This window comes from Hylobates moloch, unplaced genomic scaffold, assembly GCF_009828535.3.
Source record: "Hylobates moloch isolate HMO894 unplaced genomic scaffold, HMol_V3 SCAFFOLD_13, whole genome shotgun sequence".
Classification (NCBI taxonomy): Eukaryota; Metazoa; Chordata; class Mammalia; order Primates; family Hylobatidae; genus Hylobates; species Hylobates moloch.
Window position 1 is genome coordinate 54,304,813 of NW_026652288.1, and position 18,969 is coordinate 54,323,781.

The 18,969-nt window shown below is 37.2% G+C and overlaps 1 protein-coding gene across 1 annotated transcript in view; it reads right to left on the reverse strand.

The window, feature by feature from the left end:
• Positions 1-18,969, reverse strand: part of SLC2A13 (solute carrier family 2 member 13) — a 367,606-nt gene that overhangs the window by 119,733 nt on the left and 228,904 nt on the right. The window contains exon 5 of the mRNA XM_032173708.2: positions 3,482-3,645. Within this exon, the coding sequence (XP_032029599.1) occupies positions 3,482-3,645 (164 nt within the window). The remainder of the gene's footprint in view (positions 1-3,481; positions 3,646-18,969) is intronic.

Sequence of the window (18,969 nt, forward strand, 5' to 3'; positions counted from 1 at the left end):
AAAAGTGCTGAATAGATAGCATTATTAAAAATATCTGATGTAATAATCAGTACCAGGTACAGTGTTTGGCTTATTAGTAAATACTCAAAAAAACAAAATAATTTCCCTTCCCATGAGTCTACTAGAGCAGTAGTTCTCACACTTTGTGTGCATAAGTATCACCAAGGGAATCTGTCTAAAGTGCACATAGTTCAAGTCTCATTTTCAGAAATTCTAGTTTAGTAGATCTGGGTTAAGGCCCAATAATCCATATTTTAAAATAAGTATCCTTGGCAATTGTGATGAAGACAGTCTGTGAGTGAAGTTTTCAGAAATATTACACTACCAAAATACATGAGGGGGGAAAAACACAGTCTTTCTGGCCTTCTGATTCATTACCAATAAAGCTACATAGATACAAATCTTCCAACATCAAAAGAACCAAGAATTTGTCATTAAATTTGTAATATTTACCAGCAAAGTCCAGTTCTCTGAACAAGCTTTGAAAATACAAAAAGTCAAACACCAAAAATGTCCTACCTTTAAGATTATTCATGGACTACAGATTTTGTATTTCTTTGTATAAAGAGTTCCTTTGTCCAGGCTTACATATTTTTTATTTGTAATCATTTTAAAAGAATGAATATCTAACAAAAAAATCATCTTGATAGAACATTTTTCATTATTTTTAGTCCAATATAATAAAATAAATCATAATAACACAAAATAGGGAACGATACTGAATCAAAGGTTAAAAATTCGAGGCTATAGCCAATTTAAGAAATTTAACATAGAACAGTATGTTAGTACTATTAAAATGTCAAGTATATATCTACATATAAATGAATAAAATAAGAACACACTGAAATAAAAATACAACTAACACTGAATCAGTATAGGAATGTGAAAGAAAAATCAATTGTGAGTGAGGGTCACACTGGAGTAATACTAATGTGTTAACAAGGTTGTTGAATGGTACTTCTTATTCTGAAAGTGTAAAGGTCCATTAGTGATCATCTTCTAGTAGGACCTATTTAATCACTGAAACAGCAGAACCACATGAATGGCACCATTTACTATGTGTACAGGTAAAAGAGACCTGTGAGGCCTGTGACAAGAAACCAGGACTTCTGCCTCTCAAACCATTGTAATACCCACTGTATCACTTTAATTGGCCACATAATAAGGAAATCAAATAGACTGTATCTCTCAAGCTAAGGAATCACTGTACAGTGTTTGTAGTGGACAGAACTGAGGCCTTGGTGGGTTTCAGCTGCAAAGAGAACAAGGCAGGAAAGAAAAGTGCCTATAGGTTGCTCACGAGAGGCAGACCCTGAAATCCCTTGGTGTTTCCCGAGGAATACTTCCCCTTAACAGTCAGGGATGGCTCTGGAAATCCCTGGGCGGAAGACCTACACTGAGAGGGAAACATGACATAGGCCAGAAGAGTTCAGGAAGATTCCTAGATTATGACGATGGAGGCTGCTTGTGCACTAAGTTTGTTTAAACAACAAAGGCTCACTCTTTGGTAACAATAATGCTGTGACAGCTAAAATGCTCAGAGCCCTTTACTCTCTGTGTCAGGTAGTATTTGAAATCCTATACATCTGTAAATGTGTTAAATCCTCATTACATCTCTGTGAAGTAGGGATGATAATTAATCCCCATTCACACATGAGGAAATAGAACCTTGCCCAAAGTCACACTATTCAAATCCAAACAGTCTGGAGCTCTGTATCAATAAGGGCTCAAAAATCCTATAGAACTGACAAGAAAGTGTTTTATTGGAATACCAAATGAAGGAAGACAGGTTGCTAGAAATAATGTTTAGTCAGTTTTCCCCAGATCTCAAAGGCCAAATCCCAAATTGAAGAAGCAATTAAGTTCTATCTAAAAAATAGACTTCTTGAGGTAGCAATATACTGGAGTTCTATTTAAAAAGAAGGGTGTCATCCATTAAAAATATTTAAAAGCAGCTATTATCTCTTCTTAGCATTCATCTGAAAATCAAGGGTCAGCAAATCCAATTTCCAGCCCACTGTGGAAATTTATTTTTAACACATCACTGCCTGATGGTAATCTATCCTTTTGTTAGGAGTTTACTATCCTAATGATTCAGCCCATTTCATTGCTGGATAGCTCTGATTATTGGGAATATTTTTCTTATATTAAGTAAAAATCTGTGTCCTCTTAACATCTACTATCTGCTAAAATAAGATACCTGGTAGGCTTCTGCCTTTAGTCTGTTCTCCAGGCTAAATACCTCTGGTTTCTTCAACAAGTTTATAAACATGGTTTTGAAACCTTTACTTGTCCCTCACTTTTATTCATTTACCTACTGTCTTACTTCAGTATATATCCTGGCTGTTGGCAATCACGTTTGCCCCTTAATCAGACAATCTCTCACCTTTCCCTCCAGCACTGATACTGCAGTTCAGCGCACATTACTGGATTCAAGGGCTCCCACTGCTTAGGCAAGAACAGGAGGTCAAAGCATTCTACTCTTCCTTCTGGAATGAGGGTCAGGAGAGGGTATGTATTGCTGATAACTGGGTTTGGAACTTAGAATGTATTTTCTCATCAAATCTGGGATGAGCGCCTGAAACAGTTCTATTAGATCAATGTTTTTGATACAATTTGGTTAAAATAGAATTTAGTTAATGCTGCCCTGGAAACTATATTTTAATGGAAAAATGCATTCTCACTCCAAATAAACTTATAAAAGAGTTATTAGAGTATAGCTAATTGATACATAGGCATGTACTTATATATTTGAAAAAAAATAGAAAATTATACCATGCAGCCAAGTAAAATCAATGTTAAAGATGTGGGTCTCATTCTATCAATGAAACAGTCCTTGTGTACAGTGAAATAATCAATAAAATGGGCAGAATTTAAACACAAAAGATACTTGGGAATTAAAAAAAAAAGTTTTGCTTTATTTTGCTATCATAGAAAATACATTTAACCAACCAGAATTCACCCTGGAATTTAGGCCTGTTTCAAACACAAAAAGAGTCTGTCCCTGCTTTGTGAAGAAATTACATGGTTCTAATATTCCATTGCTGAAAGAGCTTTGAAAAAAAATGCTACAAATTTAATTCCATTGTATTCCAAACTTAAAAATATAACATATGTTAAAAAGTGAGTTTCTGAATCCAAAGTTTTTAGTTTTTCAAAAAAGGATAGAACAAAAAACAATTTTTTTTTTTTTTTACTTTTGTACCTTTGAGTGGAACTCAAGTAACAGAAAAATGTTACCCTCAGTAGATCCAAATTATTCTTGCAGTTTGTTTCTACTCATTCTAGTTTCTAGTCATGTAGTGTAACAGTTGTTAAAAGCTCTTTTTTTTTCTTTTTTGGTCTAGAAGAACTCTAATTTTTTTGTTGTTTGTCTGAGAAACCAATATTAGAAGTGGTGTAAGTATTGTATTTTTGAAGGTTAAACTTGAAGTTATTAGGAAATAAAGTTTATAACTGAATTCTTCATGCAGGCACCTACCTGCTAAACTACCAAAGGTAAGCTTTCTGCGGCCCACTTTCTCAACAAGCCAGACTCCCACAAGTGTGAAAATGAAATTTGTGAAGGCTGTAACTGAAGCCAGCCATATTGCAAGTCTATCATCTTCAACACCAGACATCTGCAGAATGGTTGCACTGTAGTACCTGCAAAGCAATGAATAAAACAATTGCTATTGATAGTTACCCAAAGAAACAGGGTTATTTTGATAGAAAAAAGATGTATTCAACTTAAAAAAATATATATGGAGAGCTACAGTAATAACATCAAATTAACGTGGGAATTCATGCAAGCTGTCGAAAAGATCACAATATAAAGACTATGTTCAAATAAATTTATTTTGGAGTTTGTATAATAAAGAAAAGGCACCTGAGCAAGTAGATAAGGTTGAAGGCTTCCAAAGTGATGCACATCCCACAACGAGGGACAGTGGCAGCTGGTAGTTTCACTAAAACTGTATCACTTTAATTGGCCACATAATAAGGTTACGTTATATTAAGCTCCAAGTTCATGGAATGAATCAGAAGTCATCATACGCTGTGAATTAATGTCCTTAAAAGACTGCCATAAGAGAATGCAATATGATGGTAAAAATCTGGGACAAGTGAAGGAACTCCTCAAAAAAGACACAATGAGTAAGACAGTGTCAGAATGTATCTGGTATTGTGTAAAAAGATGAGAAGCTGACATGAGACCCATGAGAATCATTTATGTTTCCTGGAAAAGGGTACTCTGGTGAGCTAAGTCTCTAGCATGATTAAGCTCTGTAGACTCATTTCGTGCTAAGTGAACTCACTGGAGACTGGCTTTTAAAAGACCATAATGCCAGTTTGTTGATGCACAATGGAAGACATGTCTGGCACATTTAAGGATGACAAGTTTCTCACAGGACATTTCTTTTCTGGTGGAAACATTAATAGCTAAACCAGCTGATTATTTTAAAGTTAACCTGAAAACAAAAAAAGCAAAATACTGCTGGTGAGTCACTGATGACATGTGATAGAATTCAAATCTTAAATACACATTCTGAACCATGGCTTTGCCCAGCTTTTCAAGCCATTCTAAAACAAGTTAGCTTTCCTCACATCAGACAGTGGCCATCCAAGCAATATGTTACATCAGGCTGAATATTTCCATAGTTAAAACTCTACAGTTTCTGAATATTTATCAATACCTTCATAATATTTCAAAAATCAAATCTGTTTTGAATATGTTTAAATCTCATTGATTCATCAACGGCTGTCTACTATTTTTTAAACTAATGATGATGGTTCTTATGTAAAATTTTAATACCAACATGGACTCATTCATCTTGAAAAAAATCCTTTTTTAAATTAATAAACCAAACCTATAAATTAACTATGTAGCATGAAGGATGTGTTTTACTGATCACACTAAAAAGCATGCCAACCATTTTAAGACTGAATTCTGACAGCTGTTGCAAAAAGAGAAATTCCCAGCGGAATTATTCCCATCATCATGAAAACTGCGAATGTTTTGCAGTCAGAGTGTAAAGTGATGATAAAAATTATGAAAACAATTCATTCCATTTGTGTAGTGTTTTATAGTTTCCAAGTTCTACCAAATACATTTTCATAAAGACCTGTATGGCCATGTCAAACCTTACATGTAATCACTAAGAAATTAACATGAATACCAAATCTAAAAAGGCAGAAAACAGAAATATTGAAAGAAAATTCAAATATTTAAAGCCAAAAGAATTTGATATGTGTCATGCTACTAAGTTTCAGAATCTACACAATATTTTAAGAATAAGAATAGTTACATTGTGCAAAATAATTCTTCCAAATAGAGGCAGGGGAAAATTAAAACAAAAGCTATTTGATGCTTTCATTTTCAATAAAATAAAACAATGAAATCACAAGTGTTAAATGAAGGGATAGAAAGGAGAGTAGTATAAAACAGAATAAGTTGTCTAAATTTTATTTAAAATGAAAAATGTTACATAGCTATACAAAGTATTTTAGGTACTTAAGTTATAGAGTCAGAATGCAACCAAAAACTGACCTGGGATTCAGAAACGTGCATTCTAATAGCACCTCTGTGTCTTCTGGCCAGGTTAGGTAACATAATCACTTGTACATTGAATATTTATTTATTAAGTACGTAGTGTATAAGCTATGTGAATTACTAAGATCCCACAGATATGTTATTAAATCCTGTTGCTGCCCTCAAGAAGCTCATAGTTTAATTTAAAAGAATGAAATGGAAAGACAATATTTTAATATCACAACACGTACAAGCAACAGTGAGGCATAAAGGACAGAGCAAACAATTTATTTGCTGTAGAATATTTCTTGATTTTCCAGGGAATTAATGTTAGAGTTGTACCTTGTCATAGAGGTTTGCCAGCAGGTCTGACAATCTGGGAGGGCATTGGAGGTCACTGAAATGACATATCTGAAGGACCAAAGTGCAAAATGGTATGCTTGGTTCACAGACATAAGTACTTCACCTTGATTGAACATAGAATGCATGCAAATAAGGGGCCAGGCATGGTGGCTCACACCTGTAATCCCAGCACTTTGGGAGGCCGAGGCAGGCGGATCACCTGAGGTCAGGAGTTCAAAACCAGCCTGGCCAACATGGTGAAACCCCGTCTCTACTAAAAATACAAAAAATTAGCTGGGCATGGTAGCGGGCACCTGTAATCCTAGCTACTCAGGAGGCTGAGGCAGGAGAATTGCTTGAACCTGGGAGGCAGAGGTTGCAGTGAGCCAAGATCACACCATTGCACTCCAGCCTGGGCAACAAAAGCAAAACTCCATCTCAAAAAAAAAAAAAAAAAGAATGCATACAAATGAGAAGTATGATGTAAGGCTATAGCAGAAGCTTCTGTTATGGAGGGGACTTGAATGTAATGCTGTATGTTTGGACTTTGTATTGTAGGCAATGGGAAATCACAAAGCACAGTTTAAAGAGAAATAACAGGATTAAATCTGTTCTATGAAGACATTACTCTGGTGAGAGCCAAGTGGGTGAACTGGAGGCCGACTGAACTAAAGGTATATTGTTCTGAAGCCTATTCAAGTCATTAGACTGGCAACAGGCAATTGCAGATTATCTGGATTAATGGAAAACAGTAAGAGGAGGAGCTGAAATTCACTGACAGCCTTGTATCTCCCTCTGAGCAAGAGCTGCGACTTCAGCTCACACTAAATTTTGTCCTGTACAGACTGCCTTGATTTTCATCTTCCTTTCCCTAACATTGGTAAATATATTAGTTTGTGTTGCTGCCATGACAAATTACCGCAAGGTTAATGACTTTAAAACAAAACACATTTATTATCTCACAGCTCTACAGGTCACGAATCTGACAAGTGTCTCACTTGGGGGTCAAAAATCACAGGTGTCAGTAGAGCTCTGTTCCTTCCTGGAGGCTCCAGGGAAAAATCATTTCCTTGTCTTTTGCAGCTTTTAGAGGTCTCCTAATTCCCTGGCTGGTGGCCCCCTTCCTCAGTCTTCAAAGCGAACAATGATTTGTCAAGTCCCTCTCATGTTACTTCACTATGACCTTTGCTTTTGCCTCCCTTGTGACTATATTGGCTCCACTCAGAAAATCCAGAATAATCTCCCTAATTAAGGTAAACTGATTAGCACATTTAATTCAGTCTGCACCTTAATTTCCTTTTGCCATGTAATGTAACATATTCACAGGCTCTGGGAACTAGGATGTGTATGTATGTCCTTGGGGGGACCATTATCCTGGCTATCACAGTAAACGTACTAATAAGCAGTAAAATAAGCGAAAGCCAACGGTTATAATGAGAAGGAAGGAATGAAAGACATGGACATCTATTTAAAAGGTAATCAGTTCTAGAAAAATCAGGCATAACTACATTCTCTTTCATAGGGCAGGACATGACATATCTAGGTCAGAACTATTCACAAACTTAATTTTAAGAGTCAGGTCATGGTCTTATGGAAAGATACATTTAACTTACATTTACAAAGTACATTCCAATGTTTTCATAAATAATGATGTCAGCCAGCCATTTAAGTCATGGGCTACCTACCACTGTGTTTACAATCTTCTAAACCTTTATGCAGTGGTTTGCATTTTCAAGGGACTGTATTCATTCAAAAGTTGCACAAAGGCATAAGGGAACCCTCTTATGCATAAAAGAACAATATGAACAACTGAAAAAGGCTTTCTTTCCTTTTTAGACTCAAAGCAGGCATACCTCCTCCTTTCAAAGTCATTTTATAATATCTATCAGACAAACTATCATCTTCTTCAAAGATTCCCTGGGCCAACTTTGGTCATCTCACACATACCATCTCTTCCCCAGAGTGAAGTTGAAAGGTTTGCAACTCTCTGTAGACATTTAAGAACAGCCAAGGCCGGAACTCTACGTGCACTGCTATCCTAGAGATTATGTGACACTCAGCTTCCAGTCCTGAATTTTAAATCTGACTCACACAAAACAGAAACATATAGGCTTTGGAAATGACAATCTATCCTAATGCTGACTTTTAACTAGCAATAAAAGACTAAACATGAATACTTCATATGCTTAACAAAATACATCTACTAAGTTCCTATTTGAACAAAGCATTTCCTAAGAATTTCTGAAAAAGCCATCTTTTCACTATTACTTGCATTATAGAATTAACAGTAAAATAATTGTCTGCTGGTTTATTGAATTTATCTACCATAAATTTTTGAGAAGAAATTAAGAATAATTATACTAAAAAACACCTGATAGACTTACTAAATTAAAAATTACAGACTGGTAAGAGCGGTAGAACATGAAGATAATCATATGAAAACCTTCGCGGCATAGACACTACGAGTTAGCTCTAAAATTCCTGGCAGCCAAGGCAAAATAGTAAATATTTTAGAAAATTTTAACTGTTTGACAAAATAAAATGTATCATCTCATAATAAAGACAATTTTTTTCTGGCATGGGACTATAAAGACATTAATTTCATAAATAAAAGGGATATGGAACATAACTCTTCCTGACAAGAGCCAGTCTGAGTAGGACAAATTAACTGCTGACTTACTCAACAGTCTTATAGGCCATATACATATTGTGATATAGGAGAGTTACATCTCAAGTTACATGAGAAAGTATGGAGTAGTTGATTGACTGTAAGACCTTAAAGATTTCCATTATCTAAGTTATGTTCTTTAGCTCTTTTAGTTCCTAGTGTTATAAATATATGTTTTTTGGTACCATATGCCAAAGTACATTGACTACAGAGAATTTAGAATGCCATTACATTAAAAGAGGTTCTTTTAACTAAAAATAATTATATTTTCCTCTTGGGAGACTGTTTATATAGTCAAAAACAAGGATAACTGTATTAGTCTGTTATCCCTATCACAAGAACAGAATGGGAACCCCCTGCTCCATGATTCAATTACCTCCCATTGAGTTCTTCCCATGAAATGTGGGTATTACAGGAGCTACAATTCAAGAGGTGATTTGGGTGGGGACACAGCCAAACTGTATCAATAACTATCACAAGGGCATCCACTTAAATGTTAGTTCCAGAAAAATTTAAGAAACAACTATATTCTCTTTCATAGGGCAGAAGATGACATATTTAGATCAGAATAATCCATAAACCTAATTTTTAAAAGTCAGGTCATGGACTTGTGGAAAGATACACTGAAATTACATTTAAAAACATGTGAATTCCAATGTTTACAGAAATAATATCAGCCAACCATTTAAGTAATGGGTTACCACTATATTTACAATCTTCTAAACCTTTATGCAGTAGTTTGAATTTCTTCTCAAAAAAATACATCATATTTTCCATCTGATATAATTTGGATATTCATCCCTGCCCAAATCTTACGGTGAAATGTAATCCCCAGTGCTGGAGGTAGGGCATGATGGGAGATGTTTGGATCATGGAGGTGGATCCCTCAAGGTTTGGTGCTAAATCATGAGATTCGGTCATCTAAAAGTGTGAGGCACCTCCCCCAACCCGCTCTCCTACTGCTTGCTCCTGCTTTTGCCACGTGATGTGTCTGCTTCTCCTTTGCCTTCTGCCATAATTGCAGGCTTCCTAAGGCCTCCCAAGAAGCTGAGCAGATACCAGCACCACTCTTCCTGAAAAGCCTACATAAGAGTAAGCCAATTATACCTCTTTTCTTTATAAATGACCAAGTCTCAGGTATTTCTTTATAGCAATGCAAGAACAGCCTAATACAGAAAGTTGATACCAGGGGTGGAGCATTGCTATACAAATACCTGAAAATGTGGAAGTGACGTTGGCACCGTGTAATGGGCAGAGGATGGAAGAATTTGGAGGGCTCAGAAGACAGGAAGATCAAGAAAAATTTGGCACTTTTAAGAGACCGACTAAATGGTTGTGACCAAAATGCTGATAGTGATAGGGACAGTGAAGTCTGGACTGCTGAGGTCTCAGGTAGAAATGAGGAACTTATTGGGAACTGTAGCAAAGGTCACGTGTATTATGCCTTAGCAAAGAACTTGGCTGCTTTCTGTTCATGTCCCAGGGGTTTATGAAAGCTTGAGCTTGAGATTGATTACTAGGGTATCTAGCAGAAGAAACTTCTAAGCAACAAAGCATTCAAGAAGTCGCCTGTCTGCTTCTAACGGCTTATCCTCAGATGAGGGAGCAAAGGAATTACTTAAAGTTGCTGCTTATATTTATAAGGTAGGCAGAGCATAAAAATTTGGAAAATTTGCAGCCTGGCCATGTGGCAGAAGAAGAAAAAAGCTTTTTTGGGAGAGGAATTCAAGCATGCTGTGGAGCAACCATTTGCTAGAGAAATTTGCATAACTAAAAGGAAGCCAAGTGCTAATAGCCAAGACTATGGGAAAAAGTCTTGAAGGAATTTCAGAGAACTTCACAACAGGTCTTCCCATCATAGGCCCAGAGGCCTAGGAGTATAGAATGGTTTTGTAGGCCAGCCCAGAGCCTACTGCCCTGTGCAGCCTTGAGACACTGCTCCCCACATCCTGGCCACTCCAGCTCCAGCTGTGACTCAAAGGGGTCTTCCTAGGTATAGCTCAGGCCACAGCTCCAGAAGGTGCAAGGCATAAGCCTTGGCAGCCTCTGCCAAGATTTTGGAGGATGCGTGAGAAAGCCTGGGTGCCCTGGCAGAAGCCTGCTGCAGGGGCAGAGCCCTCACAGAGAACCCCTACTAGGGCAGTACCAAGGGGGAAATGTGGGGCTGAGCCCTCAGAGTCCCCTATTGCCTAGTGGAGCTGTGAAAAATGGGCCACCATCCTCTAGACCCCAGAATGGTAGGCCTACTGGCAGCTTGCACCCTGAATCTGGAAAAGCCATAGGCATTCAACTCCAAATAATGGGAGCAGCCCTGGGGACTGAACCCTGCAAAGCCACAAGGGTGAAGGTGCCCAAGGCCTTGGGAGCCCAGCCCTTGCAGCAGTGTTCCATGGATGTGGAACATGCAGTCGAAGGAGTTTATTTTGAAGCTTTAATATTTAATTACAGCCCTGCTGGGTTTCAAACTTGCATGGGGCCTGTACCCCCCTTCTTCCTTTCTTTTGGCTGATTTCTCCCTTTTGGAATGGGAATATTTGTTTATCCAATGCCTATACTCCCAGTGTATCTTGGAAGTAACTAACTTGATTTTTATTTTACAGGCTCAAAAGTGGAAGGGATTTTCCTTGTCTCAGATGAGACCTTGAACTTTTGAGTTACGCTGGAATGAGTTAAGACTTTGAGGGACCATTGGGAAGGCAAGATTGTATTTTGCAATGTGAGAAGGACATGAGATTTGGAAGGGGACAGAGGTGGAATAATGTAGTTTGGATATTTGTCCCCATGCAAATCTCACGTTGAATTGTAATCCCAATGCTGGATGTGAGGCCTGGTGGGTGCGTTTGGGTCATGGGGCAGATCCTTCATGGTTTGGTCCTGTCTTAATGATAGTGAGTTCATACAAGACACAGTCATTTAAAATTGTGTGGCACCTCACCCTGCACTCTCTCTCTCTCTCGCTTGCTCTTGCTTTTGCCATGTGACGTGACTGCTCCCCCTTTGCCTTCTTCCATGATTGTAAGATTCCCAAGGCCTCCCCAGAAGCTGGGCAGATACCAGCACCATGCTTCCTGTAAAGCTTGTAGAACCATGAACCAAGTAAATCTCTTTTCTTTGTAAATTACTCAGTCTTAAGTATTTATTTATAGCAATGCAAGAATGGCCTAATCATCATCACATGGAAAATACATCAATAGCTTTAATAGAAAAATGTTTTACTCAAGATGCAAACATCTTAAGAACTATTTTAAAAAAATTATCGAAATTTTCAAACATATTTTCATGTATTTGGTACACTGAGAAATCCTCTTTGTACATAACATTCAAGACATAAAGCCAAAATTAAAAGTTAGAAAAGTAGAAATCACAATTGCACATATTTCATATGAGGGATTTGAGCTAACATACTAGTCAATTGTATCATACTACCATTAAATCAAGCAATGATACAAAAATCATAGAAACCTGCAGAAAGTTTACTTATTAACCACATTTAATACATTAGAAAATAATTTTCATAATTTAAATAATTTTATTAGTCTTTTTGGAAGAACAAAGAAGAAAATGTGCCAATGGAACTTATAAGGGATTTCTACATATGCCAGTGTTGCCAATGTGACCTACCCTCTGCCTCAGAAGTGAGTTCCCTCACTCTGGCTCCATACCTCTGGGGGCCTCAGGAAAGACCAATTACTTGTCTCACCTCGCTCAGCCACATCACTGACTTTCCTTTAAGCATCGTGGAGAACAATGAAGTAAGCTCTCTCATCTGAACTCTAATTCACCAATTTGCCATATTGACCTATTAATTCGTTCTATAAAATACATGCCCACTGGACATTGAACATATGGAACTTCACATAGGCTCACATTTCCCATTGAATTGTATGTATAACAAGTTACATGTGATTGTTCCCAAACCTATTTATGCCTGTCATCGTAATTATATAATTCAATCAAATGTTACATAAAGCAACAAAACATAAAATACTAAAAGAGAGTTGTTGCATTAAAAACAAAACTTCATGCTTTGGAAAAAGCCAATAAAGGTTGAGTTATTTTAAAAGTTGTGTGGGTAACACAACCATAAAAAATTAGGGATAAGAGAGAAGTAAAAGTCTAGAAAGATTCTGCCCTTGGGCTTCTTCATATGTGTCTTTCAGTTCTGGTTTACTTGAAAGCCTGGAATTCACAGATGACAATATGGGTGTGGTTTATGTTAAAAAAAACAATCTGGAAGCTCAAACAGTGGATATGATGAATTATTGTACAACTAGAAATAAAATGTTTAAGGTATGTATGCATCATTTCCCCATGACTGTCTTTTTCAGTTTACTAAAATAGTGCTGATTCTAATCTTGTCAGACAACACTTTTCACCTCGCCTCATCATGTCTCAATTCTCTGCTTATTTCAGCAACAAGAAGGAGTCTAAGACTTTCAGATCACCTATTTATACCTGGCCATTTACCTCCACACTAACCTGGTAACATTCACTAATTTGACCCAATCTTCTTCTCATCTCAGCCCTCCCATACTCTTTGTCTGTGCCCTGTGAACTAAGTCTAGACATGAGGCATAACCTTCTTACACCTTGGATCCAGAGGCTAGGCTGTTTTCTCTCATATTTTAGATACCTCTGGGCCCGAGGAGTGGGAGAGGATGAACAGAGGGGCAAGAAATGACTGTACTATCCTCTAATTCTTACTTAGTTGTCTGTCTACTTTTTGGTCACTGTTCATTCAATAAAGATTTCAGTACCGGCCTCACAAGTTTCTTCTCCACTCTTACCCCTGTATCATGATTCTTGGTGAGAGTGGCATCGACATGGACCACCCACCCAATATCTGAGTCTCTTTTAACTGCTCTACCACCAAAATCCTTTAAGTATCTTCCTCTCTGGCCAGCACAGCCTACTCTCAAGGCTCACTTACTTGAATTCCCCACTGACACAATATGTCACTCTCATGTAGACTTTATTCCAGACAGTGTTTCTTTTTTTTTTTTTATCCATCATCACTCATTCCTGCCCCTTACCCACAATAGTACTTACTATCTAAGTGCTTTATATTTCCCAAACCAGAGGGTCTCAGATATTGGTGTACTACAGGATCTCCCCGAAGACTTGTTCAAAAACACAAGACTATTAGGCCCTGTCCCCACAATTTCTGATTCAGTAGGTCTAGGACCAAGCATTTGCCTTTCCAACAAATTTTCAGGTGATGCTGATCCTGCTTTGAAAATTACTTCCCCAAACCATTGCTACCATCACCTTCTTTTCATCATTCTCAAATCCCCTAGCCTGTTAACCCTTTGTTATACTTATGTCATAAATTCCAACTCTGCCTATATCCAGTTATTCTTCTACTCTGCATTTACATCTAGCAGCTGAAAGGGTCTCGAGAAAAACACAAATTATCCTCACTTGAAATTTCCAAAGATGCACACTTTCCAACTCTCCAAAGGATGCTTTAATAGCATCTCCCTTCTTTCCACTATCCCAGTCTATGCAGCCTCAGGTGAAATCTTGCCTATAATTCACCAAGGAAGTGTGAGCAATCAGATGGGTGCTCCCCTGCCTCATCACCACCAAATCTACCCACATACCTGATCAAGCCACATTGATTCACAAATCTCAATCAGCACTCAAACACGTCTTCTAAATTCCTTCTACATTTGCTGCTAGAATTATTACTCTTTCCTTCTACTTTTCCCCAGAAATTTATCTGTACCTCTCTTAGTAACACACACCACTTTGTTTCTGGTATTAGAATTACTTAAATACACATCATATTTCAATAAACTCCCAAAAGAATAGTCTATGTGTGTTTCACTCTTGCAACTACCAAAGCAGGCTTATGAATATTTTTTAGGCACTTAGTGTTTATTTACGTGAATGAATGGGTTCATATGGGTTTCCACCTATTTTTTCCCTTATTTATTTTTACACAGATATAATTCACATACCATAAAACTTTACCCTTTTAAAGTATATAATTCAGTGTTAAGTATATAGATTAAATTTTAATCTCTTTAATAATTATAATAAGTAACGCTCGAAAGAAAGCATACAAACAATCCAAAGGATTAAAGAAATTTTTTTTAAAAAAGTCTCTGGAGTAGGATGTAAAGGAAAGGTAGAGTGTGTCTTAGTTTTTCTGAATACGCCCCACCACCATCACTCTCCTGATTCAGCTGCACTCCTTTCTACCTCACTGCCAGCTTGGGTTCTCAGGTGCCCTCATGGCTGGAGAAGAGTACATCAGAAAATGACTACATATGACTTGGGAGCTTTTGATCCAAACAATGATACAAACTAGTCTTTTCTTCCATCATTGATTGTCTCCAAAGTTCCAAGTTGTGTCCATCTAACACCTCATTAAACCAAACAGGAGGGAAAAAGGTGACAGTTCATTTAAAATTTTTCTCAGGAGGCTTAAGAGCCTGAGTGTGAAAAAAGGGCAGGTCATGGCATTTACTTCCTGAAAAACACTGCTCTTGGCACTGACTCTCAAAAGGGTATTAAGACAGTGTTTTATTTTAAGCTGTAATGGCCTCAAAGGTTCACCTGTAAGTAAAACTTTGCAAGAACTTTCATTCTATATAAAAGCAACATTTTAGAGCTTGGTCACAAAAATGTGATTATGCAAATATATGTCGTTTTATGCACATTATTTATAACTCTGAGTCTCTGTGGAATCACAAACTGGGAAAAGAGGTCAGGAACATGCAGGATGAAGTGAAAACAGCAAAATACGGAAGTATACTCACATAGAATCTCATCTATTAAAAATAATCACAGAAAAATAAGGCAAATCCATCAAAACGTTTAGACAGACTATCTCCTGGTGGTGAGATTTTGATGCCTTTTCTTCTTTACACATTTCCAATTTCCTATAATAAGCATGTATTATTTAAAAGTTTTGTTTGAAGTGTTAACATTTTGTAGACTGGAAAATGTCATACATTGTATTCAGGCACCATAAGCCTCCAATTCTGTAAACTAAATCTATATTTTTAATGTATGTATGTATGCAGAGATGGGGTCTCACTATGTTGCTCAGGCTGGTCTCAAACTCCTGGCCTCAAGTCACCCTTCTGCCTCAACCTCCCAAATTTCTGAGATTACAGGCATGAGCCAGTGGACCCAGCCAAACTAAATCTAACACAATTTTAAGTTAAACAAACATGAAATTATAATCACAAGGAACTTACACATATGTCTTCAGAAAATAAAAGACCCTTTAATTTTTTCCTTCGCCAAACTTCGTATTTTCTTAAATAATCTATGTCCTTTACCTCTGGTTGCCTAAAACACTACAAATAAGTCACAGTAATAAATTACAAGCCTAACTATTCAATTAAACAAATATTTAAACATTTTCATAGAAAATAAGTACATCATGGCCAAATGTCTCAATAAGATGCAATTAAGATACACTTATTCAGGACCTACTATGTGCCAGATGTAGCAGAAGATACATGGACAATATCTGGGGACTGTTCAGGGAGGGTGGGCGCCCATAACACTGAGGGTGACCGCCATACATATAACAAGGACACACCGGTGGGCTGAGTTCTATGACAGCAGTAAAGGTAAAGAGCTGCTGGAACATGAACGCAGTGATGAGCTCCACCTTACAGTCCAAATAGTTAATCAGGGATGCCAATTAGCCACAGTACTCTTTCTCATGTCCCAGACTGAAAACAATACAACGGGGCCAGGAATTCAAGACGCAAGTTATCACAGGGTTTAGCTAGAGAAAGCATTTAAAATCAGCCAAGGATCACACATGGGGGGAACTGGAAAGAACCACAAAGACTGTTAGTCATAATTAGGATGATAAACATCTATTCAGGTGCCTGACTAGAAAAACTGTAGTGGCAGAGACAGGTATTATAGCCAGGAAGGAATTTCTTGATTTTGACTTTCTAGGAGATGACAGTGATATGAATTGCGACTACATTTAAGAGTTGCCTTTCAGGCAGGGGGCTGATGAAATGGAAAAGGAGCTCTGTCCACTGCAGCTCATGAGGCAAAAGAACTGAGTGGGGAAGAAGGATCACTGGAGGAACAGGAGCTAGGAAGGCCAACAGGACTGCCAGTACCCAAAGATTGAGGAAAACACAGACTAACCTCACTTGAAATTCCCTACTCTCTCAAATGAATGCTTTCATCTCCCGATGAAAAGAGTGGGCTTGTAGAAAAACAGAGAGTAGATGAAACAGAAAGCAACACTGCAAAAGCAAGGTGCTAAAGTAATGGGCTTTATTCAGTCATCTAACATGTAAGAAGTACAGAGAGAATCTCTGTACCAAATATGCAATATATTTTTTCCTTATATGCAAATATGCAATACATATGCAAATATGCAATATATTTTTTCCTTGATCCTTGCTTCTACAATGTGAATGAAGCACTTCTGTGGCATGGCTTACCTGTTCTAGACATCAAAACCAATAACTGTGAGTTCCAATTATTACAATAAACTTTCTCTGAAAAGATAAATATTAATGAATATTATATTACCACTGAAGCACCCAGAGAAGAATTCTCTCTGGCCTTAGTACATAGGAATTCTTGTCCTCCTCTGAGGAATTAATTCGCTTCTACCTCATGAATCATGGAATAAAACATGTCTTCCCTTTTGTACTAGCTGCTAAAACACTTAGAGCAACATGGTTCTCAAACTTTAGTTTGAAATGGAATCATCTGAAGGTTGTTCCCAGTGCAAAATTCCCAGTTGTCATTCCTCTTTGTCCAGCTCCAGCCTCCTCCTACCCAGGATTCTGATTCATTTCAAGAGATTCTAATGTATTTGGTTCAACACCACTTTAAAAAAGTCAGGCTTTGTGACCCAGTTTGTATAGATATTACTCCAGAGCAAATTTTTTTGTATAGAAACCATCTTCTACTTTCAGCTATTTCCTAAATCACTAATTTTAAGGTTTCTTTTACCTTACTGCTTCTTCATGTGTTTAAGCCCTCTTACACTTCTGAAATAAAGAGGTCAAGGTTAAAGTGAACAGACCTTTCAATCGACAGAGATAAATTTTATTGTTCCTTTTCCAAATATCAGGAAAGAAAGATGATCAATTTTTTAACAGCAGAGGAACTAGCTGAACAGTAACAGCCCTGGGCAGAGACAGGTCTGACACACAAATGTATTATTAAAGAGCAAATTAGGCTGCTGGCTTGATGTGGGCATGTTGACAGCGCTGTGCCCTTTGATGTTCAAAGGGAAAGGCCTAAAATTACACTTGGTTCATTTCAATGCATACATGCAGCACTAAAACATGCTTGCTCAATTATTAGCAGACGGGTAGGACCTTTCACAGCTGACAGCAAAAAAAATCTAACTATGTGTATATATGAAGTGTGATCTGAAGAAGGAATGCAATTATCTGTCAGTCAGCGTACATTTATTTAGGGGGTACTACACGACATTCATTTTAATTCTCAGCTCCCACAGAGAAGCATTGAACCATCTGGCTAATTCTGAAAAATCGGAAGAATTAGGGAGATATTTCTGAGTTAAATGTTTTGGTGTGTTTGAATTGACTATATTGTCTTAACTCTCTACCTTCCTTTAAGTGTGTAGAATTGGTTTTAGAAATGCTCTTTTCATTTCCTGTTCTTTATTATGAAAATTTAAAGCTACTTCATAAGAAAATACAGAATAGAGAAACAAAAAGAATAACAGCTAATGGTCATTGAGTATTTTCTATGAATCTAAGAGACTCACTTTTAGAGTTGGAACTGAGGGCAGAAATAATTTCCTGATAAAAGAGGAAAAGAAGTAATATTTTTGAGCACTTACCAAATGCCAAGTAGTGTCCAGATGTGTTTTGTGTACGTTAAATCATTCAATCATCAAAAATACCTTATGAAAATGCAAACTTGATTGATAAAAGGCAATACTAAACATTTTAGGGTGTAATTAACTCAACAGAATAGCTCTACAGTCCATTCTCATATAGATTGAGGGTAAAAAAAGAGACTGTTACGGAAATTCTTACTCAGTTTATGTACTCTACACACAGAGTAAAACATAAACCCTTATTCATATTCAACACTTTAAATTTGTTTGCAAAAAAAAGTACTTTCATTTTTGATAGTTAAAGTCTTTTGTCTAGTTTAGCACTTTTGCTGCTAAATAAGTTGTCACTAGTAGTGAAATTCATAAAATACAAAAATCATACAAATATTTAGTTAGACACCTCCAGAGACGGGAAGATGGATGGACAGCCAGTCTGTTACAAGTTATATCCGAAAAGTACCCTGCCCCTTAAGGGGGATAAGGGGCACAGCCAGTCCTAGAGGCTCAAAGCCAATGAACTCTCTTCTCCGCTGAGGGGTCTAGAATCAATGAAAATACATCTAGAGCAGGCTTACAGTGGAATGTAAAAAAGGGACTTTTCACAACAGGGATAGAAAAAAGGGGAGAAAAAAG